The sequence below is a fragment of the Pantherophis guttatus genome, chromosome 2 (assembly GCF_059756535.1).
Source record: "Pantherophis guttatus breed Tessera chromosome 2, ASM5975653v1, whole genome shotgun sequence".
Taxonomy (NCBI): Eukaryota; Metazoa; Chordata; class Lepidosauria; order Squamata; family Colubridae; genus Pantherophis; species Pantherophis guttatus.
In genome coordinates, this window is record NC_142064.1 from 276996844 (window position 1) to 277024361 (window position 27518).

The 27518-nt window shown below is 43.7% G+C and overlaps 3 protein-coding genes across 5 annotated transcripts; all 3 read right to left on the bottom strand.

Moving 5' to 3' along the window:
- Positions 1-77: 77 nt before the first annotated feature.
- Positions 78-7802, bottom strand: LOC117670033 (uncharacterized). The gene is made up of 4 exons (XM_034424887.3): positions 6821-7802; positions 5234-5353; positions 3402-3528; positions 78-2749 (listed from the first exon to the last, which is right to left on the bottom strand). The coding sequence occupies exons 1-4, from the start codon at positions 7535-7537 to the stop codon at positions 1377-1379; spliced, it is 2337 nt and encodes a 778-aa protein (XP_034280778.3). The 5' UTR covers positions 7538-7802; the 3' UTR covers positions 78-1376.
- A 1365-nt stretch (positions 7803-9167) lies between these two features.
- LOC132712353 (uncharacterized) lies at positions 9168-14349 on the bottom strand. Of its 2 annotated transcripts, none has more exons than XM_087884517.1 (4): positions 13695-14349; positions 12475-12585; positions 11531-11657; positions 9168-11104 (listed from the first exon to the last, which is right to left on the bottom strand). In XM_087884517.1, exons 1-4 carry the CDS (start codon positions 14049-14051, stop codon positions 9741-9743), a joined length of 1959 nt encoding a protein of 652 aa, XP_087740643.1. In that variant the 5' UTR covers positions 14052-14349; the 3' UTR covers positions 9168-9740. The 2 variants fall into 2 exon arrangements, with proteins under 2 accessions (XP_087740643.1, XP_060549465.2); XM_060693482.2 differs by having other exon boundaries at positions 9168-11107.
- Positions 14350-16009: 1660 nt separating this feature from the next.
- Positions 16010-23346, bottom strand: LOC148115960 (uncharacterized). Of its 2 annotated transcripts, none has more exons than XM_087884520.1 (4): positions 19867-23346; positions 19283-19393; positions 18348-18474; positions 16010-17739 (listed from the first exon to the last, which is right to left on the bottom strand). In XM_087884520.1, exons 1-4 carry the CDS (start codon positions 20233-20235, stop codon positions 16754-16756), a joined length of 1593 nt encoding a protein of 530 aa, XP_087740646.1. In that variant the 5' UTR covers positions 20236-23346; the 3' UTR covers positions 16010-16753. The 2 variants fall into 2 exon arrangements, with proteins under 2 accessions (XP_087740646.1, XP_087740647.1); XM_087884521.1 differs by having other exon boundaries at positions 16010-17736; positions 19867-23344.
- Positions 23347-27518: the final 4172 nt, after the last annotated feature.

Sequence of the window (27518 nt, forward strand, 5' to 3'; positions counted from 1 at the left end):
AAATTATCGGGCTCTGACCATGACAACTGGGCCAGGTAGTGAAAAAAAGAATACATGGAAGGAGACAGCGGGGAAAATTACATGCTATAAGAGTTTATTAATAAGGTTCCAAGAATATAAAGTTTCTTCTCCAAAATGTGTTGGTGAAGAATAATTGCATTGGCAACTACTCAAAAGGAGGTGATCTTTCTCACTCCTTCAACTTGGTCAGAAGATAAAAGGAAATGACAAGATTTCTTTAGCTAAAGGGAAGAAACACGAACACTATTTTGTGGGAACTAACATCTGCAGCAGGGGTGGGTCCCACTTACCTTTACTACCGGTTCGCAACGGGAACGTGCACGCACGCTCGCTAAGCTCCTGTGCAGATCACCCATTATGTGATGGGTGGGCGGAGCCTCCCACCGGTTTTACTACTGGTTCTATAGAACCGGACCGGACCGGGAGCAACCCTCCACTGATCTGCAGATTGAAATCCTTTCTAAATTTGGTAAATTTATGCAATTTCAGATACATGCTCAGCATCACAAGACAAGATAGAAAGACATTGACTGGAGAATAAATGAAAATATACGATATCTTCTAAAGAGTAAAAGAATAGAAATGCAAATGCAAGAACTAGTGGATAAAGGCAGTCATAGAATGGATTCCACATGATAAAAAGTGTCCACAAAAGAGAGGCACAACAAGCCATAGTGACAACATCAACAACTATTGCAGACCCAAATAGCAAAGCAAATCTCAAGACCATATTGGTTTGGAAACATGCAGAACAAATCTTCATCCTGCAGCGGATAGACAATGACTAGAATAATGATGAAGATTCCATTTCTGTTTTACAGGGGGGAGGGGGTCAGTAAATTAAGAGGGAAGTCAAAGAAGCCATCAGTCCTCTGGTTGGAAGATAGTAAGATGGGCTGAAGGGCTTAATTTCTTATTTTGCATCAGTCTTTCCATAGGGAGAAGAAAAATGCAGGTCAAATTAGGAAAGGGAACACCTGGCTGCTCTGAATGAATTCCAGTATTTGGGACCAGAAAGGTTGCTCTGAAGCATCTTCCATTAATTTATATCATTTCTTCTGTGGGCATTCTTTTGAGAATTATGGTATCCTTCCAAAGGAAAGCTTTTTCTACACTCCCTACATTTACATGATTTTTCTCCTGTGTGGATCCTCTAATGGGGAGTCAGATAAGAGTTTCTACTGAAGGCCTTTCCACTTTGTCCATTTGGAAGGTTTCCTCCCAGCGTGGATCCTTTCATGACGAGTAAGATGTTCTTTCCCAGTAAAATTATTTCCACCCTCCATTAATATGGAATTTCTATGTGGATTCTTTCACGACTAAATGTCTTGTAATTGTTAAAAGCTTTCTCCACACTACATGCATTTATATGGTCCCTCCTCCATGTGGATTCTTTTATGGGAATTAAGTGCCCCTATTTGAGCAAAGCTTCTTCCACACTCTATGCATTTATATGGTCTCTCCCCTGTATGGACTCTTTTATGACGAGTAAGATCTCTGTTCCAGTTAAAACTTTTTCCACACTCCAAGCATGTATATGGTTTCTCTACTGAGTGGGTCCTTTTGTGAGAATAAAGATGTCCTGTCCGAGCAAAGGTCTTTCCACATTCTGTGCATTTATATGGTTTATCCCCTGTGTGAATAGTTTCGTGACCAGCAAGACATCCTTTCCGAGCAAAACTCTTACCACACACCAAACATTTATATGGTCTCTCCCCTGTGTGGATCTTTTTATGAGTACTAAGATGTGCTGCTTGAGAAAAGCTTTTTCCACACTCTGTGCATTTATATGGTCTCTCCCCAGTATGGATCCTTTCATGATGTATTAGACCTCTGCTCCAATTAAAACTTTTTCCACATACTAAGCATTTATACGGTCTCTCCCCCGTGTGCATTCTTTTATGAGCATTAAGTTGTACTGTTTGAGCAAAGCTTTTCCCACACTCTGTGCATTTATATGGTTTCTCCCCTGTGTGGATCCTTTCATGACCAGTAAGACATCCTTTCTGAGCAAAAGTCTTTCCACACTCAAAGCATTTATATGGTCTCTCCCCTGTGTGGATCCTTTCGTGACGAATAAGATCTTTGCTCCAGTTAAAGCTTTTTCCACACGCCAAGCATTTATATGGTCTTTCCCCTGTGTGCATCCTTTGGTGGAAAGTAAGGTGCCAGTTGTCAATAAACGTCTTTCCACACTCCATACATTTATACGGTCTCTCTCCAGTGTGGATCTTTTTATGAGAATTAAGTTTTCCTTTTTGAGTGAAGCTCTTTCCACATTCCAAGCATTTATACGGTTTGTCCGCTGTGTGGATCCTTTGATGTCGAGTAAGATCACTGTTCTCAAAAAAGCTCTTTCCACATTCCAGGCAATTATATGGTCTGTACCCTGTGTGGATCATTTTAGGACAAATCATCTCTGGTTTCTGGCAAAAGCTTTTTTCACATTCTGGACATGTACATAGCCTCTCATCTATGTGGCTCCTCTGATGGCAATTTAGATTACTTGTGCTAATGAAGCTCTTTCCACAGTTCATGCAAAGTTCCATCATTTTGCTTAGACTGAAATCCCCCTCATATTCTGAAAATCTGTGTGGTTTCCAATGCGGTATGTTAGGTGATGTAAAAGAGAAGGCATGACTCTTGGCAGATGGTGCTTTTTGCAGTGTCAATAATGGTGGCTGCTTTTCATCCTCATTCCCCAGCTCATCACTGTCACCATCACCTGCTTAGAAAAATGAAAAGAAATTCTCATTAGAGTTTACAATGATGGAGGGGGGTGGTGTTTCCCCAGTGAAAAATGCCCATCTGAGCATCAGGTTTGGCACCACCTATGTGTCAGCTAGGAGATGGTGGGTGCAAATTGTTATCCAGGTGACTCTTAATGGTATCCAAGGGATTTTTCAGCCTTGAATTTAGGATTTCTACCTAAATTCTACCTACAGATTAAGGTTTTGCTGTTGATAGGTCAATCTGGCCAGGCATTTCCACAGCCTTTCTGTGGAAAGGCCTTTCACGAAGCTATGGTGAGCATTTCTGCCAAGACCTTTGTTGTATTCTAAAAGAGTGGCTGTGATGACAACCTTGGACAAAATTGCCCATGAAGTGCTTCTGCTGGCTTATGATCCAGGGGCCCTGGCAATTAAAAGTTACCAAAGGGAACTGTGTGGGACTGTTTGTGGCAGTGGCTACTCCACTGGATATTAGCTATATACTAAACATTCTGACTCATTTTTGTGAAATTAGGAAAGGTTTTACAGGTGATGGCCAGGTAGAGTTCTGACCGCTTTATGCAATTTAGTGCAAGTAACTTCCCCATTTATCTCCCAATGAAAACACCTTTTCCAATGACTGGAATGCAGAGCAAAGGGGATCCTTACCCAAAGCGGCCAAATTCATAGAAACCTCCAGCATGACTTCCCTGCACAAGGCCTTCTGGCCGGAATCCAGCAGTGCCCACTCCTCCTCTGTGAAGTCCATAGCCACCTCCTCAAAGGGATCAGAGTCCTAGAAAGAAAAAGAAAATCTTCCCCATAAGACAGTCCTCTCTAATGTTTTCTTTCTTAGTTCCAAAACAGAAAAGAGAGCTTTACAAGAGATCAAATGGACATTTTCTTATAGGACAGGCATAGGCCCTGCAGGTCCACAAGATTTTTAAGTGTAGGAAGCCCCCCTCCACCTCCTCCATGCTGCTGTTAGAAACATAGCTTAAATGCATCCAAGTAGTAGAATGGCACCCCCCTCCCTCGGCCTGGAATAATTCACCAAGGAGGTTTTGGGCAGAGGAATCCCATGGCCTCATCTCCCTTGCTAAGCAAAATACAAATTTGTTAGAAAACAGGACATGCTTACTAAGAATTTTTTATCTGCCCTATTTCAAAATGTCATAAATGACCCTGGAAATAACAAATCACTTGACCAACAGTCTTACCATTAAAATGTGTCAGCTTTGAATTAGGGGTTTTTATATGAGAAATTTGTCCTTCCCGTAATTTATTTTTAAGTGGATACATTGGGGTATTTCTGAAGCCGTTTTTGCACAATTGATATTGTTTCGCTTCATGGCTTTTATTTTGCTTTTCCAAAGTCTTTAGAAAAATATTAGGAAAGATTAAAATTCTGTAACATATACATTACATTTTACAAATACAAGACTCTTGTAAATTGTCCTTCGTTTGCATCCTCAGAACCACCTTGAAGGAAATTCGTAAAATCTCTGATCTCCGTGTGTTTCGCTGTGCCCTCAAAACCATGTTGTTCCGCCAGGCTGGGCTATCAATGTAAAGATTTTAATTGGTTTTAAATGGGATTTTAAATTTGGGGTTTTATAAATTGGGCCTATTATTTAATAATTTTAATTATTTTTAAATTTTGTCTGTCTTTGTGTTTTTAATTAGGCTGTACACCGCCCTGAGTCCTTCGGGAGAAGGGCAGTATAGAAATAAATAAAATAAAATAAAATAAAATAAAATAAAATAAAATAAAATAAAATAAAATAAAATAAAATAAAATAAAATAAAATAAAATAAAATAAAATAAAATAAAATAAAATAAAATAAAATAAAATAAAATAAAATAAAATAAAATAAAATAAAATAAAATAAAATAAAATAAAATAAAATAATAAAATAAAATAAAATAAAATAATAAAATAAAATAAAATAAAATAAAATAAAAAAATAAAATAAAATAAAATAAAATAAAATAAATAAAATAAAATAAATAAAATAAAATAAAAAAATAATAAAATAAAATAATAAAATAATAAAATAATAAAATAAAATAAAATAAAATAATAAAATAAAATAATAATAAAATAAAATAATAAAATAAAATAAATAAAATAATTAAAATAAAATAAAATAATAAAATAAAATAAATAAAATAAAATAATAAAATAAAATAAAATAAAATAATAAAATAAAAAAATAAAATAAAATAAAATAAAATAAAATAAAATAATAAAATAAAATAAAATAAAATAAAATAAAATAAAATAAAATAAAATAATAAAATAAAATAAAATAAAATAAAATAAAATAAAATAAAATAAAATAATAAAATAAAATAAATAATTAATAATAAAGGTTGAATAAGTGAGACTCACTGAGTCATTCTGTGGAGACACCAGGTTCAAATTCACAGACTCAGCATTTGGTTTTCAAACTGGCTCATGAACAAAAGGGGTTTAAACTTCTCCTGAGATACTCACACTTACTTGGCAAGGTGGTTCCAGTTGGATCCTCCTGAAAAGAACCTCTTCGGAATCATTGGATGGAGCTCTTCTTCCCTGGAGCTCTGCTGAGATCTCCCCAATGAATGGCTCCTGCAACTGAAAGAAAAGTCTGGCTTATGATCCACTTTCAAATGATTTTAACCATCTTAGTTCACTTGCCTTACATTTCCCCCCTCCAATTGTACTTTTCCAACCAAAGTCAAAATGAGAGAACTTGAGAACTCCCTGCTCTGGGGTTGCTATTATTTCTGGATAAACGCCTGCCACTTTTGTGAGTTGCTTCTTTTTTTATTTCCTGTTTTTCTTCTGTTCTGGTACAGGACAATAAAAACAAGGACAAATAGGCTGAAAAACAGCTTCTATCCCAGAGCAGTAACTGTATTGAATTCTACTGTATAGTGCAATATTAATGCAGTTATCAGGGATTTTCAGTGAAATTGAATAGAATGTGAAGGATGTGTTTTTGTTTTATTTTTTATAGTTTTCTTATGTATGATGTACACTGATGATGGCATTTAATTTCGTTGTATGAGGTGCAATGATAATAAACTAAACTAGTCCTTCTTTTCTGTAGACTAGCCAATCCGAAATCCTGCCACTGTACTTATGTTTTAGCCTCCAGGCCTTTAATCTTGTTGCTCTTTTCATTTTTCAAAAGTTTGCTCAGGGCCCTCTCCTGCTATTGACAGGTAGGGCAGGTCCCCAACCCCCCATCCATGGGACCGACACTGGGCACACGGCATGCCAGAAACTGACCATGCCCCCATTCTCCTTCGAGGGGAACCTTTACCTTATTGTTGGATTCAGGACTGGGGAATGAGTCCCTGATCAGGGAATCCTGACTGGAGGAACCATTTATCAGGTCTTCAAGGGGGATCATGACAATGAATATTAGCTCTATTGTCATCATAGATAAAGGTAAAGGTTCCCCTCGCACATATGTGCTAGTCGTTCCTGACTCTAGGGGTGGTGCTCATCTCAGTTTCAAAGCCGAAGAGCCAGTGCTGTCCAAAGACGTCTCTGTGGTCATGTGGCCAGCATGACTAAACGCCAAAGGCGCACAGAATGCTGTTACCTTCCCACCAAAGGTGGTCCCTATTTTTCTACTTGCATTTTTTATGTGCTTTCGAACTGCTAGGTTGGCAGAAGCTGGGACAAGTAACGGGAGCTCACCCTGTTACGCAGCACTAGGGATTCGAACTGATGAACTGTCGACCTTCTGATCGACATGCTCAGCATCTTAGCCACCGAGCCACCGCGTCCCTATATCCACGCATCGTCATTATAAAGTCACATTAATAGAATATTGTATTTTTCCCATTCTCTCCTTTTACTTGAAGCAAAACTAGAAAAGGTTTTTTATGATTATTTCCACCATTCCACCTCAATCATCATATGAGCATTTAGATTATCTTTTAAATTATGGCTATCCAGTCTATGATTTGTCCCCATTCCCACATGCTATTGACACCATCCCAACACGTGTTTTCTGGATCTATTTTCTCTCTGATTATCTGCAAGGAAGAGAAACAAGAGGCGTAGAAGAGGATGAAGCTCCCTCACCTGCCGCCCCTTTCCGGGCTCCGGGGCGGCTGCGGGGCCGAGGAGGCAGCCTTCGGCCAGGGCCACCGCCTGGGCGCAGCTCTCGACCCCGCACTCCCTCAGCCAGCCCGCCAGCTCCGGGGGCAGCAGGACCAGCAGCTGCTCCAGCACCACCAGGTCCAGCATCTCGGCTTTGCTGCTCCGCTCGGGCCGCAGCCACCCCCGGCACAGCCCGTACAGGCGGCTGCAAAGCGCCCGGGGCCCCTCGGCCTCCCGGGAGACGCAGCTGCGGAAGCGCCAGCGCTCAGCCTCGGGGCTGCGGGGCTCCTCTGGGAGACCGCTCCCCGCCTGAAGGGGAAACCCCCGGAACTCCATTCCGTCTCCGGCTTCAGCGCAGCCCCAACGGGGGAAACTCCCTCCGAGGCCGCCGCCTTCGGTCACGGGCGACCCTCCCCCACCCAGTCGCCCCGCCCCTTTCCCGTTTTCAGGGGAGAAGTGGGCGGGGCTCCGCTCCCTCAGGGCTTCTGAGGCGAAGAAGAGCAGCTGCAAGTCGCTCCCACCACAGGCCTCCTGCCTTCCCAGACACGGCTGCATCCCAGAGAGGCAATGCCAAAGCCCTATTAGGCTCCCTCGTTTACTGCTCCTGCCTAGAGCGTCTCCTAAAGCAACTACGGCCTTTCCCGTCCTCTGCTCGACTTCAAGAGTTGGCAAAGGTGCTCTGCGCATGCCCTGTTCCATGTTGACGGTTAAAGGTCGCCCGAACTCAAATTGCCGCGGAATTATTTAGTCGGGAGCGGGAGGAGTGGCGAGAGTGGAGAAGGACTAGAAGGCCGGTAGTGATGTCTCCGGTGGAGATTGAGCGGGGCTGAAATGAACAAAGCTGCTTGGAATGAAACCTGGCTTGATTGCTGCTTCTGGACACCTGGGATTCCTCTTTCTACCACGCAATCCTCTTGAAAACGTGGATGCGTTCATGGGACACGTGGAAGAATTGGGTGGGAGGTGTGTGTGTGTGTATATGTGAGATGGAAAGAGTCCTATGGCAGGCATCCAGCCAGTAAATTTATTTATATATTATTAAATGAATCTATAAGCAATAAATGGTTTGGAATTCCTTCAGGCTACTTTATTTCTCTGTTGTCTGTGTTCCTCAATGACGTGTGGAATTTTGGCGGGAAGCCGTTAAACGGTCAGGGCGAGAGAGAACCTCAGAAGGAAGGAGACTCAGGAGGGGGAAAATGGGGCTGAGGGAAAAGGACGTTTCAGGCGCTGCTGAACAACAAAAATCTGCAATACTTGCTGACATCATCACTCCATCCTGCTGTAGGTTTTTCATGGATGCTTTTTAAACAAGTGGAATCCAATCTATGGCTGCCTTAGTGCACCCGCTGTCAGTTCTATTTATTTATTTCGAATTTATATACCGCCCTTCTCCTGGAGGACTCAGGGCGGTGTACAGCCACAAATAAGAAACATAAAATACAAACATTAAAAACAATTAAAAGAATATATATCTACTTGGCCCCATAATTTAAAAAGTGACAAACCAATTAAAAACATTTTAAAAATTTTTAAACCAGCCCGGCTTGCTGGAAAAGGAAAGTTTTAAGGGCACGGCGGAAGGCACCGAGGTCTTGGATTCTCCTTATCTCTGGGGGCAGCTGATTCCAGAGGGTAGGTGCCACCACAGAGAAGGCCCTCCCCCTGGGGGTCACCAGCCTATTTGTTATGTAACCATCCCATTTCCCATGTCAATTTATGGCATTGTAATATTTTCATTTGTTCTCTAATCTGTGCGCAGGTCTTCCTATCTTGCCTTCGGATGCCGCGCGTGTATCTGGAATTGCGTAAGTTTACCAAATTTAGAAAGGATTTCAATCTGCAGATATTGATTCCTACAAAATAGTGCTAGTTTTTCTTCCCTTTCTTCTTTAGTTAAAGAAATCTCGTGATTTCCTTTTGTTATCTTCTGACCAGGAGAAGTTGAAGGTGCGATCAGCCCCAGAAATACTGCCTCCTTTTGAGTAATTGCCAATTATTAACCACTTGAGCTTCCTAACACATTTTGGAGAAGAAACTCTTTATACTCTTGGAATCAATACGCTCTAAAGACATGTAGTTCTCCAGCTGTCTCCTTCCATGTATTCTTTTTTCATTATCTGACCCAGTTGTCATCATGGCTAGTGATACCGAGCCCTAGGGAGAGAAACCAACTTCAGGAGGTCAATTTCTGGGTTTTTTTTAATGTAGTGCAGCCCCTTGAAACCAGATCAACTTTTTAAGAATCAATCAACCAGGAAACATCAAGCAGAAAAGATGAATAAAAAGTCAGGACTTCAACAGAAAAGAAATAGCAACTAAAAAGATATGAAGCATAGATAGATATATTCTGTAAAAAAAAAGAGGATCATACATTTTGGCTACATAACAGCCATTTAAACTTCTCCGTTTAAACATCAGAAGACTCCCATAAACAATAAAAAAAACCTTTAACTTTTGCAAAAGTGCCCCCCTTTTAGAGCAACAAGAGCAAAGAATACATAAGATTACAAATTTAAATACAGTTTCAGAGTAAAAACCTCCTCCCCTTTTAACGCCTCATATTTTCTTACATAAGTTTTGGCTACATAACAGCTGTTTTTCGTGGACAAGTACATTCCCCTGATAATTGCCCCATCTTGGTCATAACATCTATTTTAGCATGACAGCTCCTTTCCTGTTATCAGGAAGTTAGTCAAGTCAGATGTTAGCCTGACTTGACATGGAATGTACTAATCAATTTATAACTCTTTTTCCCTCAAAAGTCCTTTCTTACACAACTCCATATCTAATGTCTAACAGCTGGTGTCTTAGGTTACATAAAAGATAAATATGGCTCCGCTTTCTTTACAGGAATAATTATTTCTCTAACCAAGCAGAGCTCTTTCCACACTCAGTGCATTTATATGGTTTCTCCAGTGTGAGACCTTTGGTGTCGGGTAAGACATACTTTCCAAGCGAAACTCTTTCCACACGCCAAGCATTTATATGGTTTTTCCTCTGTGTGAATCCTTTTATGAGAATTAAGATGTGCTGCTTGAGCAAAGCTTTTTCTACACTCCGTGCATTTATATGGTCTCTCCCCAGTGTGGATCCTTTTATGAGAATTAAGATGTGCTGCTTGAGCAAAGCTTTTTCCACACTCCACGCATGTGTATGGTTTCTCTCCAGTGTGGATCCTTTCATGATGTATTAGAATTCTGCTACAATTAAACCTTTTCCCACATTCTAAACATTTATATGGTCTCTCCCCTGTGTGGATCCTTTTATGAGAATTAAGATGAGCTGTTTGAGCAAAGCTTTTTCCACACACTGTGCACTTATATGGTTTCTCCCCAGTGTGGATCCTTTTATGAGAATTAAGATGTGCTGCTTGAGTAAAGCTTTTTCCACACTCCATGCACTTGTATGGTTTCTCCCCAGTGTGGATCCTTTCATGATGTATTAAACTTCTGCTACAACTAAACCTTTTCCCACATTCTAAACATTTATATGGTCTCTCCCCCGTGTGGATCCTTTTATGAGTATTAAGATGTACTGTTTGAGCAAAACTTTTTCCACACCTCAAGCATTTATATGGTTTCTCCCCAGTGTGGATCCTTTCATGACGAATAAGATTATTGCTCCAGTTAAAACTTTTCCCACACTCCAAGCATTTATATGGTCTTTCCCCCGTGTGCATCCTTTGATGGAGAGTAAGGTGCCAGCTGTCAATAAACATCTTTCCACACTCCATACATTTATACGGTCTCTCCTGAGTGTGGATCTTTTTATGAGAATTAAGTTTTCCTTTCTGAGTGAAGCTCTTTCCACACTCCAGGCATTTATAGGGTTTCTCCACTGTGTGGATCCTTTGATGTCGAGTAAGATCACTGTTCTCAAAAAAGCTCTTTCCACATTCCAGGCAATTATATGGTCTGTGCCCTGTGTGGATCTTTTGTGGACAAATCATCTCTGTTTTCTGACAAAAGCTTTTTTCACATTCTGGACATTCATATAGCCTCTCATCTATGTGGCTCCTCTGAGGGCAATTAAGATTACTCTTGCTACTGAAGCTCTTTCCACAGTTCATACATAGTTTCATCTTTTTGCTTAGTCTGAAATCCCTCTCACATTTTACAGACCGTTGTGGTTTATGTTCCGTATTCCGTATTTTAGGTATCGTAAAAGAGAAGGAATGGCTCTCTGCAGATACTCCTCTTGGCCATTTCAATAACCTCAGATGCTTGTCCTTCTTGTTCTCTAGCCCATTACAATCACCATCATCTACTTTGAAAAAAGAAAACATAAATTCCCATTAGAATTTACAATAATGGAGAAGGAGGGGGTCTCCCCAGTGAAAAATATGCCCATATGAGCATCAGGTTTGGCACCAGCTATGTGTCAGCTAGGAGATGGTAGGTGGAAATTGTTATTCAGGTGACTCTAATGGTATCCAAGAGATTTTTCAGCCCTGAACCAGATTAAGGTTTTGCTGTTGATGTCAAGCTGCCCAAGCATTTCCATGGAGAATCTAAGGCCTCAACTGAGTATTAGTTACACACTAAGCATTCTGACTATGATTTTCCTGAGGTTAGAAAGGTTTTACAGATGGTGGTCACGTAAAGACCTGACCATTTAGTCCAGGTATCTTCCCCGTTTCCCTCCTATTGAAAACACCTTTCCCAATAAATAGCAAAAAGGCATCCTTACTTAGAAAAGCTATATTCCTAGAAACATCCAGCATGACTTCCCTGCACAAGGCTTTCTGGTCAGAATCCAGCAGTGCCCACTCCTCCTCTGTGAATTCCACAGCCACCTCCTCAAAGGGAACATAGCTCTAGAAAGGAAATGTCTTCATTAGTAGATAATCCTCTGTTTTCTTTCTTACTTCCAAAAAAGAAAATAGAGCTTTCCAAGAGATCAAATGGACGTTTTCTTATAGGACAGGCATAGGTCCTGCACGTCTTTAAAGGTCCCTAAAGCTGAGAAGCCTCCCTCCACCTCCTTCAGGCTGCTGTTGCAAATACGGCTTCGATGGATCCAAATGGTAGGAGGACACTCCTTGGGAACATACCCCCCCAACCTGGAATAACCCCCCCAGCCTGAAAAAATAAAGGTGGTTTTGGGCAGAGTCCCATCTCTCTGGCTCAGCAAAATACAAATTTGTTAGAAAACAGGGCATACCTACTAAGAATTTTTTACCTGGCATGTTTCAAAATGTTGTAAATGACCCTGGAAATATCAACTCACTTGACCAACAGTCTTACCTGTCAGCTTATTTGTCAGTTTTAAGGGTTTTTATGTGAGAAATTTGTCCTTCCCATAATTTATTTTTAAGTGGATATATTGGCCTATTTGTGGAATTGATATTGTTTCACTTCACGGCTTCTACTTTTTAACTGCTTTTCCAAAGTCTTTAGAAAAATGTTAATAAAGATTAAAGTCTTCCAATATATAAATTACACTTCCTAATACAAGACTCTTGAGAATTGTCCTTCGTTTTCATCCCCAGAATAATTTTGAAAATTAAATGGGATTCACTGGGGCATTCTGTGGGGACACCAGGTTCAAATGCACACAGGCTCAGCATTTAGTTTTCAAAGTGGCTCATGAACTAAAGGCGTTTGAACTTTTCACAAGAAACCTACACTTACCTGGCAAGCTGTCCCCAGTTGGATCCTCCTGAAAAAAAGCTCTACTGAACAACTTGATTGATCTCGTCCCTGGTGCTCTGCTGAGATTTCCCCCACATATGGCTCCTGCAACTGAAAGAATAGCCTGTTTTATGATCCACTTTCAAATGACTGTAACCATGTTAGCTCTCTTGCATTGCTTTTTCCCCCTCCAAATGTATTTTAGCAACCCAAGTCAGAATGGAAGAACTTGAGAACTCCTGCTCTATAGGTTACTGTTATTTCTGGATAAACGCCTGCCATTTTTATGAAATATTTCATTCCTTCTTTATTTCCTATTGATGGGATTTCTGTTAAAATAAAGCCAGGTCATGGAACACACTTGAAAGTAAATCAAGAAGCCTGTAATTGTGGAGTCTGGCAAGAACAAAGAATGCTTATCCACAGGAAATAAGCATGTGCAAAGCTTGTAACACTTCTTGGTAGTTAGATAACTGATAAAAGTAACAAAAGAATTAGGCAACTTACAGACCTCAGCTAAAAGTTAGGAATAGAGATGGCCTGCAGCAAATAAATTGTGTATTAGATAACTCCTGGGGCATTCATTAACCAAGGTTTAGGCATAGGGACAGCTAGAGACCAATAGAACAAATTGTAGAATTATTACTGAAATGTTTATTACATATTTCTTATTATACCCTACCTTGTCCCGCTTTCCCCTTTACTGGAACTGTATAAAGGTTACTTAATCATTTGTTCTTGGCATTTAGGCCAGGAGTCCTTTTCCTTGGGGTACCCCAATGAAAAGCAATCAAAACATGAACCTCCTGCCTGGCGTCCTTCATTGGCATCAGCACCAGGCTCAGACCCGAATTGGGGACAACACTATTTTCCTTCAAGGTAGTCCAGACAAGAACTGACAATGAAGATTAGCTCTATCTTCATTATAAAGTCACATTAATAGAATATTGTATTTTTCCCATTCTCTCCTTTTACTTGAAGCAAAAGTAGGAAAGGTTTTTAATGATTTTTTCCCCCACTACTCTACCTCCATCATCATATGAGAATTGAGATTATCTTTTAAATTATGACTGTCCAGTCTATGACTTGTCCCCATCCTGCAAAGTTATTCCCACATATTATTTATATCCCAACACGTGTTGTCTGGATGTCTTTTCTCTCTGATTATCTGTAAAGAAGAGACACCACCAGAGGCGTCGAAGAGGATGAAGCTCCCTCACCTGCCGGCCCTTTGCCAGCTTTTCCGGGGCGGCTGCGGGGCCGAGGAGGCAGCCTTCGGCCAGGGCCACCGCCTGGGCGCAACTCTCCGCCCCGCACTCCCTCAGCCAGCCCGCCAGCTCCGGGGGCAGCAGGGCCAGCAGCTGCTCCAGCACCACCAGGTCCAGCATCTCGGCTTTGCTGCTCCGCTCGGGCCGCAGCCACCCCCGGCACAGCCCGTACAGGCGGCTGCAAAGCGCCCGGGGCCCCTCCGCCTCCCGGGAGACGCAGCTGCGGAAGCGCCAGCGCTCGGTCTCGGGGCTGCGGGGCTCCTCTGGGAGGCCGCTCCCCGCCTGAAGGGGAAACCCCCGGAACTCCATTCCGTCTCCGGCTTCAGCGCAGCCCCAACGGGGGAAACTCCCTCCGAGGCCGCCGCCTTCGGTCACGGCGGACCCTCCCGCACCCAGTCGCCCCGCCTCTTTCCTGGTTTCAGGCGGGGGGGGAGAAGGGGGGGCTCTGCTCCCTTCGGGCTTCTGAGGCGGGGAAGAGCAGCTGTATATCGCTGCCGCCAAAACTTCACGTGCGCTTCTGATCTCCGACTCTGTAAACCAGAGAGTGCTCCTTCCTAGAGAGGCAAACTCTTATAACCGCCCCCCCTTCCCGTTTACGGCTCTTGGCTAGAGCGTCTCGTAAGGTAATTATCGCCTCTCGTTCTCCGCTCGGCATCGAGGGCTGACAAAGGTCCTCTGCGCATGCCCCGTTCCCTACGGACGGTTAAAGGCTCGTGGCGGGCCGTTTCGTCGAGAGTGGCGGGCGGGGGGGGTGATGCGAGGGTCGAGAAGGGCTGCTGCAGGGACCGGGAATGATGGGTGGGGTGAAGGTTGAGCTGGGCTGAAGTGAGCAAAGCGCCTTGGGATAAAACCTGCTTTGATTGCGGTTTCTGGCCACCTGGGGTTTCTCTCTCTCCCGCGATCCTCTGCGAAATGTGGATGTGTGCCTGGAAGAGGCGGAAGAAGGGGAGGGAGACGAAAACGGGGATGCTTCAAACGTGGGAAAAGGAAAAAGCGCAGGGAAGCCGTACAGCGACATTTATCATGAAATAAACATGCAACCAATATATCCTTTGCGGATTCCTTCGCAGCTGTTTATTGGTCCTGTTATCTGTATCACCTGTGGTGGCACTCAGTGAAGGCCTCCCAAAGGTGTTTTTTCAAGACACCTGGACTTGGATTTTACTTGAAGTTGGTTTAGCTTCTCGTCCCAGAAGCCTCTTCAGTTCTCGGCTTCTGGGATGAGAAGCGAAACGTCTTCATGCAAAAACAAAGTCCAGTTGCCTTTTGAAAGATGACCTTCGGAACAAGCATGACCTGAATAAGGGGTCCCAACCTCCCAGCCAGTGGTGAAATCTGAACCGGTTTGCTAACTGCGTGCGCGCTGTGCAGAAAATGGGTGCTGTATGTGTGCACATGCACAGTGCACACCAAGTGTGGTGGGTGACGTGTAGTATGCACAAATCAGTGCTGTGTGCATGCGTAGTACATCCCAAAAGGAGGCTTGGGAAGGTTAAGTAGAACAGCGGGGGGGGGGATCAGCTGTGGTGCGTGATTTAGCTTTGCTAGAAAGCAGGATTTCCTGCTTTCTAGCAAAGTTAAACTGTGCGGCATAGCTGATCGTCAGAAATACCAGTTCGGAGGAACTGGTAGCTTTTTTTTACTACTGGTTCACCCGAACCGGTATTTTTTATCACTATCGGTTCTCCTGAACCAGAGCGAACTGGTAGCATTTCACCCCTGTTCCCAGAGCTGTGGCCAACTGCCGGTAAATTGAGCTGTTCATAACTAGTCACGGAAGTGACGGGCGAGTATGCTCTTGCCCCCCCACGTCCCCACTTACGCAAGCAGCGGGCGAGTGCAAAAGGAGCGGTTCACGAGCTTCCCCACTGCTCTCGCAGAACCATCCCCACCCCTACCCTGGGCCACAAAGTGGGAAAGATTGGGGAAGCTCTGCGCTGGACAATTGAGAATCCCCACAGATTCTGAGAAGGAATTCCCCCTTCCCTACAAAGTATACTCTCCCCTACACCTTTTCTGTGTTGTATCTAGTTCTGTCCTGTTGAAGTCTTGACTTTCTGTTCACCTTTGTGCTTGATCTTTCCAGGCTGGGGGATTCTTGTAGAATTAATCTGATTTCAAGGGGGCTGTGTTACATTAAAAAACTGAGAAATTGATCTCCAAAAGTGTGTTTGTCCCCCAGAGGGACTCAAATATGAGGCTCAGTATCGCTCATCATGTTGACACAATGAGATAGTGGAAAAAGAATACACAGAAGGAGACTGTAGGAGAATTACAGGTCATAAGAGTTTATTAATGTTCCAAACTGTAAGAGTATAAGCAGTTTCTTACTCAAAATATGTTGGGAAGCTCTAGTAGTGAGGAATAATTGCCTCGGCAACTGGTCAAAAAGCTTTCCTTTCTGGATCTGATCTCACTCCTTCGTCTGGTCAGAAGATATCAAATGGTAATGAAAACATTTGTTTAGATAAATCTTAAGAGGAAAGAATATGAGAATTAACGTAACTCTGTAGGTTGAAATGCTTTCTAAATTTGATAAATTCATGTGAATTCTAATTTATTTAGAGGTTTTTAGGTAAATTAAGAGGAAAATCAAGGATGCTATTTGTTAATAAAGCTTTCCACACTCCACACATTTTTATGACCTCCCCCTAGTGTGGATTCTGTCAAGAAAATTAAGGTGTCCTTTATGAACAAAGCTCTTTCCATATTCTGTACATTGAAATGGTTTCTCCCGTATGGATTCTTTCATGACTTAGACCACTTTTCTGAGTAAACGCTTTTCCACACTGTATGCATTTATATGGTCTCTCCCCAGTGTGGATCCTTTCATGACAAATATCGCTGTTCCAATGAAAGCTTTTTCTACACTCCTTGCATTTATTTATACTCTCTCCTCTGTGTGCATCCTTTGGTGAAAAGTAAGGCGCCATTTGTCAATAAAGCTTTTTCCACGCTCCAGGCATTTGTATGGTCTATCCACTGTATTGATCCTTTGATGGCACGTAATATCAATACTCTCGGTGACTCTCTTTCCAAACTCCATGCAACCATGTTTTTTCATTTGTGTGGATCCTCTGATGGCGACTCAGATTATGCCTTGTACGGAAGTCACTTCCACACTCTGTGCATTTATATGGTCTCTCCCCTGTGTGGATCCTTTCGTGATCATTAAGATATGCTTTTTGAGCAAAACTCTTTCCACACACCATGCACGTATATGGTCTCTCCCCAGTGTGGATCCTTTTATGAGAATTAAGATGTGTTGCTTGAGCAAATCTTTTTCCACACTCCATGCATTTATATGGTCTCTGCCCCGTGTGGATCCTTTCATGACGAATAAGATTATTGCTCCAGTTAAAGCTTTTCCCACACTCCAAGCATTTATATGGTCTTTTCCCCGTGTGCATCCTTTGGTGGAGAGTAAGGTGCCAGCTGTCAATAAACATCTTTCCAGTTTCCATACATTTACACGGCCTCTCCCCAGTGTGGATCTTTTTATGAGAATTAAGTTTTCCTTTCTGAGTGAAGCTCTTTCCACACTCCAGGCATTTATAGGGTTTGTCCGCTGTGTGGATCCTTTGATGTCGAGTAAGATCACTGTTCTCAAAAAAGCTCTTTCCACATTCCAGGCAATTATATGGTCTGTGCCCTGTGTGAATCTTTTTAGGACAAATCATCTCTGTTTTCTGACAAAAGCTTTTTTCACATTCTGGACATTTATATAGCCTCTCACCTATGTGGCTCCTCTGAGGGCAATTAAGAATACTCTTGCTACTGAAGCTCTTTCCACAGTTCATGCATAATTTCATCTTTTTGCTTAGTCTGAAATCCCTCTCACATTTTACAGACCGTTGTGGTTTATGTTCCGTATTCCGTATTTTAGGTATTGTAAAAGAGAAGGAATGGCTCTCTGCAGTTACTCCTCTTGGCCATTTCAATAACCTCAGCTGCTTGTCCTTCTTGTTCTCTAGCCCATTACAATCACCATCATCTGCTTTGAAAAAAGAAAACAAATTCCCATTAGAATTTACAATAATGAAGGAGGGGGTCTCCCCAGTGAAAAATATGCCCATCTGAGCATCAGGTTTGGCACCAGCTATGTGTCAGCTAGGAGATGGTAGGTGGAAATTGTTATTCAGGTGACTCTAAGGGATTTAGATTTATTCAAGGGATTCTTCACTCCTGAACCAGATTAAGGTTTTGCTGTTGATGTCAAGCTGCCCAGGCATTTCCATGGAGCATCTAAGGTCTTTCACAAACCTATGGTGAGCATTTCTGCCAAGACCTTAGTTGTGTTCTAGAAGAGCTGCTGTGATGACAACCTTTGACAAAACTGCCCACGGAATACCTCAGCTGGTTTGTCATACAGGGCCCATCGGGATTTGTATGGGGGCTCTTTGCGGCAGTGCCTCCTCAACTGGATATTAGTTACACACTAAGCATTCTGACTATGATTTTCCTGAGGTTAAAAATGTTTTCCTGGTGGTGGTCAGGTAGACTCCTGACCACCTTATGCAATTTAGTCCAGGTATTCTCCCCATTTACATCCTATTGAAAGCACCTTTCCCAATAAATGGCACCCAGAGCAAAAGGGATTCTTACTTAGAGAAGCTATATTCCTAGAAACATCCAACATGACTTTTGTGCACAAGGCTTTCTGGCCACAATCCAGCAGTGCCCACTCCTCCTCTGTGAATTCCACAGCCACCTCCTCAAAGGTAACATAGCTCTAGAAAGGAAATATCATCTTCATTAGTAGATAATCCTCTGTTTTCTTTCTTACTCCAAAAAAAGAAAACAGAGCTTTCCAAGAGATCAAATTGACATTTTCTTATAGGACAGGCATAGGTCCTGTACGTCTTTAAAGGTGCCTAAAGCTGAGAAGCCTCCCTCCATCTCCTTCAGGCTGCTGTTGCAAATACGGCTTCGATGGATCCAAATGGTAGGAGGACACTCCTTGGGAACATACCCCACCCCCCAAGCCTGGAATAACTCGCCAAGGAGGTTTTGGGCAGTCTCATCTCTCTGGCTCAGCAAAATACAAATTTGTTAGAAAACAGGGCATCCCTACTAAGAATTTTTTACCCGACATGTTTCAAAATGTTGTAAATGACCCTGGAAATATCAACTCACTTGACCAACAGTCTTACCTGTCAGCTTATCTGTCAGTTTTAGGGGTTTTTATGTGAGAAATTTGTCCTTCCCATAATTTATTTTTAAATGGATATATTGGCCTATTTGTGGAATTGATATTGTTTCACTTCACCACTTCTGCTTTTTAACTGCTTTTCCAAAGTCTTTAGAAAAATGTTAATAAAGATTAAAGTCTTCCAATATATAAATTACACTTCCTAATACAAGACTCTTGAGAATTGTCCTTCGTTTTCATCCCCAGAACAATCTTGAAAGTTAAATGGGATTCACTGGGGCATTCTGTGGGGACACCAGGTTCAAATGCACACAGGCTCAGCATTTAGTTTTCAAAGTGGCTCATGAACTAAAGGAGTTTGAACTTTTCACAAGAAACCTACACTTACCTGGCAAGCTGTCCCCAGTTGGATCCTCCTGAAAAAAAGCTCTACTGAACAACTTGATTGATCTTGTCCCTGGTGCTCTGCTGACATTTCCCCCACATATGGCTCCTGCAACTGAAAGAATAGCCTGTTTTATGATCCACTTTCAAATGACTGTAACCATGTTAGCTCTCTTGCATTGCGTTTTCCTGCTCCAACTTTATTTTAGCAACCCAAGTCAGAATGGAAGTACTTGGGAACTCCTGCTCTGTAGGTTACTGTTATTTCTGGATAAACACCTGCCATTTTTGTGAAATATTTCATTCCTTACTTCCTATTTTCCTTGGAGGTAGTCCAGACAAGAACTATGACAATGAAGATTAGCTCTATCTTCATTATAAAGTCACATTAATAGAATATTGTTATTTTTAAAATACTTTTTCCCATTGTCTCTTTTTACTTGCAGCAAAAGTAGCAGGGTTTTTAATAATTTTGTTCCCCACATGCTATTTACACCAATCCAACACGTGTTGTCTGGATGTCTTTTCTCTCTGATTATCTGTAAAGAAGAGACAGCAGAGGCGTCGAAGAGGATGAAGCTCCCTCACCTGCTGGCCCTTTGCCAGCTTTTCCGGGGCGGCTGCGGGGCCGAGGAGGCAGCCTTCGGCCAGGGCTACCGCCTGGGCGCAGCTCTCGGCCCCGCACTCCCTCAGCCAGCCCGCCAGCTCCGGGGGCAGCAGGGCCAGCAGCTGCTCCAGCACCACCAGGTCCAGCATCTCGGCTTTGCTGCTCCGCTCGGGCCGCAGCCACCCCCGGCACAGCCCGTACAGGCGGCTGCAAAGCGCCCGGGGCCCCTCGGCCTCCCGGGAGATGCAGCTGCGAAAGCGCCAGCGCTCAGCCTCGGGGCTGTGGGGTTCCTCGGGGAGACCGCTCGGGCCGCCGCTCCCCGCCTGCAAAGGAGACCCCCGGGCCTCCATTCGGTCCCCGGCTTCAGCGCAGTCACGACGGCCCCTTCGAGGCCGCCTTCGGTCACGGGGGACCCTCCGCCGTCCCTTTCCCGGTTTCAGGGGGGAGAGTTGGCGGGGCTCCGCTCCCTCAGGGACTCTGAGGCGGAGAAGCGCAGCTGGAAATCCTTCCCGCCAAAACTTCACGCGCTCTCCTAGTCTCCCTGACTCTGTAAACCAGAGAGTGCTGCTTCCTAGAGAGGCAAACTCTTACAAGTGCCCTAACCCACCCACCCACCCCCTTCGTTTACTGCTCTTGGCTAGAGCGACTTTTAAGGTAACTATCGCCTCGTTCTCCGCTCGGCATCGACGGCTGAGAAAGGTCCTCTGCGCATGCGCCGTTCCCTAGCGACGGTTACAGGACGCCCTAGTAGTTCGGCTCGTGGCGGGCCGTTTCGTCGAGAGTGGCGGGGGGGGGATGCGAGGGTCGAGAAGGGCTGCTGCAGGGACCGGGAATGATGGGGGGGGTGAAGGTTGAGCTGGGCTGAAGTGAGCAAAGCGCCTTGGGATAAAACCTGCTTTGATTGCGGTTTCTGGCCACCTGGGGTTTCTCTCTCTCCCGCAATCCTCTGCGAAATGTGGATGTGTGCCTGGAAGAGGCGGAAGAAGGGGAGGGAGACGAAAACGGGGATGCTTCAAACGTGGGAAAAGGAAAAAGCGCAGGGAAGACATTTATCATGAAATAAACATGCAACCAATACATCCTTTGCGGATTCCTTCACAGCTGTTTATTGGTCCTGAGCCGAGAACTGAAGAGGCTTCTGGGATGAGAAGCGAAACGTCTTCAAGCAAAAACAAAGTCCAGTTGCCTTTTGACAGATAGATAGATAGAATCTATTTATTGGCCAAGTGTGATAGAATAGAATAGAAAAGAATTTTTTATTGGCCAAGTGTGATTGGACACACAAGGAATTTGTCTTAGGTGTGTAAGCTCTCAGTGTACATAAAAGAAAAGATACGTTCATCAAGAATTCTAAGGTACAACACTTAATGATAGTCATAGGGTACAAATAAGCAATCAGGAAACAATATCAATATAAATTGATAGTGTATATAGAGCCTTGATAGTACAGTGGTCTAAGCACCCTGTTATTAACACACCTGCCTGCAATTACTGCTGGTTCGAATCTCTCCAAGGCTCAAGGTTGACTCAGCCTTCCATCCTTTCTAAGGTAGGTGAAATGAGGACCCAGTTTGTGGGGGCAATAAGCTGACTTTGTATAAATATACAAAAGTATGAAGGCTATTGCTTAACGCATTGTAAGCCGCCCTGAGTCTCCAGAGAAGGGCGGCATATAAATCAAATTAAAAAAAAATGGTAAGGATACAAGCAACAAAATTGCAGTCATACAGTCATAAGTGGAAGGAGATGGGTGGTGGGAACAATGAGAAGATTAATAGTAGTGCAGACTTAGTAAATAGTTTGACAGTGTTGAGGGAATTATTTGTTTAGCAGAGTGATGGTGTAGGAAGTTAGCACCCACCCCTCTCCTGGAAGAATGAAATATTTTAGGAAATATTAAAAAGGCAGAATATTATGTTTCCCTGGATGAGAAATGGAGAAGCATGTTTTAAAGACAAAGCATCTCCCACCTTCCTGCCTTCCCCCCTTTTGTCAATGGGCCAGAGGCAGAAATCCAATCCTTTGTCAATCGACCATCATCTGCAACACAATACGATCCATCTAGCAACAGAAACTAACACAATAGGACCCATCTAGCAACAGAAACTCACCACATGGCACCTGGGAAGATTACATCAGCCAGCAAGGCTAGCTAAGACCCCCACCCCCTGCGAGTCTGACAACCAATCAGGATACTCTTTCTGGGCCCCAGGAAATTCAAAGCCAGAGAGGGCATAAAACCCAGGGACTCTCAGCATTTCCGTCCTTTTCTGTTCAGGAACTCAAACCATGTGATCCTGTCCACCATTAAACCATCTTTCCAAGCAGTCTCCATGTTTCCAGTGCACGTCCACTTGGAGCTGAACCCAGAAGGATATTTCTTCCTACAATGGCGTTCAGGGAAAAACTGTTCTTGTGTCTAGTTGTTCTGGTGTGCAGTGCTCTATAGCGTCATTTTGAGGGTAGGAGTTGAAACAGTTTATGTCCAGGATGCGAGGGGTCTGTAAATATTTTCACAGCCCTCTTTTTATACTTTTTATACTCGTGCAGTATACAGGTCCTCAATGGAAGCTAGGTTGGTAGGATTTTTTTTTTCTGCAGTTCTGCAGTGATTGGACACACAAGGAATTTCTCTTGGTGCATACACTCTCAATGTACATAAAAGAAAAGATGCGTTCATCAAGAAACATAAGGTACAACACTTGATGATAGTCATAGGGAAACAGTCAATATAAATCTTAAGGATACCAGCAACAAGGTTACAGTCATACAGTCATAAGTGGGAGGAGATGGGTGATAGGAATGATGAGAATATTAATAGTAGCGCAGACTTAGTAACTAGTTTGACAGTGTTGAGGGATGACCTTTGGAACAGGCATGACCTGGATAAAGGGTCCCCAATCTCCCAGAGCCGTGATCTACTACCGGTAATTGAGCTGTCCAGAACTGGGCCGTGGAAGTGACAGGCGAGTGTGCTCATGCACCCACACATCCCTACTTACACAAGCAGCAGGCAAGTGCAAAGGAAGCTGTTCACAAGCTACCGCACTGCTCTTGCAGAACCTTTTCACCTTCACTCCTGGCTCACAAAATGGGAAAGGTTGGGGAACCTCTATGGCGGATAACAAAGAATCTCCATAGTCTCTGGGAAGGAATCCCCCTTTTCCTACAATCTCCCCTACACCTTTTTCTCTTTTATATTTATTTATTTCTGTTCTGTTGAAGTCTTGCCTTTCTGTTCACCTTTGTTCTTGATCATTCCAGGCTGGTGGATTCTTGTAGAATTAATGTGGTTTCAAAGGGGCTGGGTTACATTTAAAACAACAACAACAGAGAAATTCATCTCCAGAAGTCTGTTTGTCCCCTAGAGGGTGGAGAAAGGGATTTTGAAAATGTCCGAATTTGCTGTGTGAGTAGAGAGAGGGGAAAAAAACAATAAAAATCTTTTTGAAAGACTGAAAACCTCATATGGAGTTTTTGCTGGAAGAAAAAAAAATGGTTTTGAGGACTGAAAAAGATGTGGACTAAATGAGGGGTTGAAGGAATTTGTGTAATAACTAAGAAGGAGGGAAGGATATAACATTTCTTCATCGGTCTAAAAGCCCAACCTAACATTCTTTTCCTAGTCACCTGGCTAAAACTTTACTGTCCTTAGAGGGACCAAGCAAGTAGATCCTTATAGGGCTGTTCAATAAAACTGAAAACAGAAATTACTTTATTTATTTTATTATTTATTTTATTTTATTTTATTATTTATTTTATTTTATTTTATTTTATTTATTTCTATACCGCCCTTCTCCCAAAGGACTCAGGGCGGTGTACAGCCTGATTAAAAGCACAAAGACAGACAAAATTTAAAAATAATTAAAATTATTAAATGATAGGCTCAATTATAAAACCCCCAAATTTAAAATCCCATATTTAAAAACCAGTTAAAATCTTTACCTTGATAGCCCAGCCTGGTGGAACAACAAGGTTTTGAGGGCACAGCCCTCGTCACCTCCCGCCTGGACTATTGTAACGCTATCTACATGGGGCTCCCCTTGAGGAGCACGCGGAGGCTCCAACTGGCGCAGAGTGCGGCCGTGCGGGTGGTTATGGGAGCAACATGGTGCTCCCGTGTAACACCTCTCCTGCGCGAGCTGCACTGGCTCCCGGTGGTCTTCCGTGTGCGCTTCAAGGTTTTGGTTACCACCTTTAAAGCGCTCCATGGCTTAGGACCTGGTTATTTACGGGACCACCTACTACCACAAATAGCCTCCCACCGGCCGGTACGCTCTCATAGAGAGGGTCTCCTCCGGGTGCCATCAGCCAAGCAGTGTCGACTGGCGGCCTCCAGGAGGAGGGCCTTATCTGTGGGGGCACCCACTATCTGGAACGAGCTCCCCCCAGAGATACGGAGGATCCCGGATCTGCGCACCTTCCGCCGTGCTCTTAAGACCCTTTTATTCCAGCAAGCCGGCCTGGCCTAATTTTTCTCCCCTTTCTTTTAAATTTTAAATTGAAATTTTAATTTGTTTTAAATTTATTGGGATTTTAATTGTCGTGGGCCAATATTATTTAATTTGGTTTTAAATTGTTTTTAACTTTTGTATTTCTGTATTTTATCTTGTGCCTGTTCACCGCCCTGAGTCCTTCGGGAGTAGGGCGGTATACAAATTTAATAAAACTCAAACTCAAACAGCGAAATACACGGAGATCAGAGATTTTACAAATTTCTGGGGGCAGCTCATTCCAAAGGGCAGGGCCTCCCACAGAGAAGGCCCTCCCCCTGGGTGTCTCCAGCCGGCATAATTTGGCCGATGGCATCCTGAGGAGACCCTCTCTGTGGGAGCGGACTGGCCAGTGGGAGGCTACTGGTGGCAGAAGACGGTCTCGAAGGTATCCAGGTCCAATGCCATGGAGCGCTTTAAAGGTCGTAACCAACACCTTGAATCGCACCCGGAAGACCACTGGGAGCCAGTGCAGCTCGCGCAGGAGGGGTGTCACTTTTGCAATAGGGGCGAATATTTGCAGCTCGGGTGTAAGATGAGGGTGAAGATTCGTTCTCCGAGTTTGTGGGTTGGTTTCCAAACGTTTTGTTACCAGGCTAGGTAGGATCTTCAGTGGAGTTTAGGGGATGTCAGTGTCAGTGTTCTTCTATTTATAAGGGCTTCAGGTGTGGAGTGTGTCAAGTGAGGGTCTTGTGATGGATCTTGTGATGGGTCAGGTGTGAGTTATGAGTGACTCACTGACACCAAACAGCACCAGCTGGATTGGAGCAACACAAAAATCATCGGCCATGCTACCACCCGCCATGCTCGTGAGTTCATCCTGAAGCATGGCACCCCCCCCCCCAAGCAGTTCCATCCACAGACACACTGACCTACGAGCAGCTTACAAACCTCTCAGAATCCAAATCAACTGCACAGCCAGCCAGAGACAGCACTGACCCTCAACCAACCCACGCAACCCCTCCCCACCAACAGTTCACTTCCCAATGACTCTGACCTGATGTAACCTCCCCATCACAACACCCACCAGGAGACTCTGATAACTCACACTTGACCCTTCACAAGACCCTCACTTGACACACCCAGAAACAGAAAAAATACTGACACTGACATCCCGTAAACTCCGCTGAAGATGTTACTTAGCCTGCAGTGGTGGGTTTCAAATTTTTTTACTACCGGTTCTGTGGATGTGGCTTGGTGGGCAGGCATGGCATGGCTTGATGGGTGTGACAGGGGAAGGATACTGTAAAATCTCCATTCCTACCCCACTCCAGGGGAAGGTTACTGCAAAAGGTTACTGCACAAGAGCCTTGGTGGCACAGTGAACTAAACTACTGCTGTTAAAGTAGTACTTAGCTGCCAGCTGCCTACAATTACTGCGAGTTCAATTCTCACCAGGCTTAAGGTTGACTCAGCCTTCCATCCTTTCGAGGTAAGTAAAAAATCATTTATTGTGGGGGCAATAAGCTGACTTTGTATAAAATAGAACGCCGCTCGGGGGGGGGGCAAAAAGCCCTACTAAGCAGGTATATACAAAAGTATGAAGGCTATTGCTTAATGCATTGTAAGCCGCCCTGAGTCTCTGGAGAAGGGCAGCATATATAAATCGAACTAATAAATAAAATCCCCATTTCCTCCCAATCAGCTGGGACTCGGGAGGCAGAGAATAGATGGGGGCGGGGCCAGTCAGAGGTGGTATTTACCGGTTCTCCGAACTACTCAAAATTTCCATTACCGGTTCTCCAGAACTGGTCAGAACCTGCTGAAACCCACCTCTGCTAGCCTGGTAACGTAGTAACCAGGTAAAGCCTGGTTGGTTCAGAGACCAACCCACAAGCTTGGAGAACAAACCTCCACCTTCAGAAATTACCTTGTTAGGAAACAACACAAAGCAGTCACTGATCTATCCAGTGATATGAATTCTAAATGCTTCTCTTGATGGTTCACACCTCTTGTTACTTGTTTCAACTGCATTTTCTCTTGGTGCTCGTCTACTTAACTCAGATGTTGTTTCTACAGCGATTTTTCTAAACAAGTCTTAACACTCCTGTTCACCTCTCCCTTTTTCCTTCCCTTTATGTTCTGGTGAAGCCTGAAGGGATCGAGAAAGAAGTGGTATTTAACTCTCTTCTCTGTACACCTGGTACGTTGTCCCTGTAGACACAGGTCTTTAACTTACTCTAAATGCTCTTTGTTTTAAAGAACCTCCTTGGAAAAAAGATTGCCACCTCCCAAACTGGTTGTTCCATATTTGGACAGCTCATGTTGTGAGGATGAGATATTCCCAGGCATTCGTGAAATCTCAGCATAGATGAGAGGGAGGAGGAGGAGGGAGGAAAGGATATAAACAGTGGACGTGGTCTCTTGAACAATTTGATTCCCACTAAAAGCACTACTGCAGCTCAGCCTTCTAAGCCAGGGGTCTCCAACCTTGGCAACTTTACGACTTGTGGACTTCAATTCCCAGAATTCCTCAGCCAAAATGTGCATCTGGGAGTTGAAGTTCACAAGTCAAGGTTGGAGACCCCTGTTCTAAGCAGAACGTGCACCAAGAGCCCAGTTAGAGCAGCAGTGCCAGGTGCACCATAATCGAAGCTCTTTTATAGGAGAACCCGAGTCCAAATCTTTTCCTCTGACGTTACCGGAGAATGTTGTAGAAGGCTCAGCCAGGGCCTCCTTTTGTGTGCTGGGTAAGTGAGATATGCTACTCATTTTGGAAATTAATTCTGTCCTTGGATACTCCTACATGAGGTCCCTGGCGCAGTGGTGGGATTCAAATAATTTAACAACCAGTTCTGTGCCCTACAGACTGGCTGGGTAGGTGTGGCCGGGTGGTCATGTGACTGGGTGGGTGTGGCCAACTCGACGTCACTCATCATACCCAGCCCCGCCTCCCGGCCACTCGCCTCAAAGTCAGAGGTCGGATTCCGCCAGTTCAGACCAGTTCAAGCTAATCCCACCATTGGCTGGCCCCGCCCCCACCCATTTTTCAGCCCCTTCTGAAGTCCACAAGTCTTAAAGGTGCCAAGGTTGGATACCCCTGAGCTAGATGTTTTGATAGGCCAGTGTTTTTCAAATTTGGCAACTTTTAAGATGTGTAGACTTCAACTTCCAGAATGCTATCTGGGCAATTCTGGAAG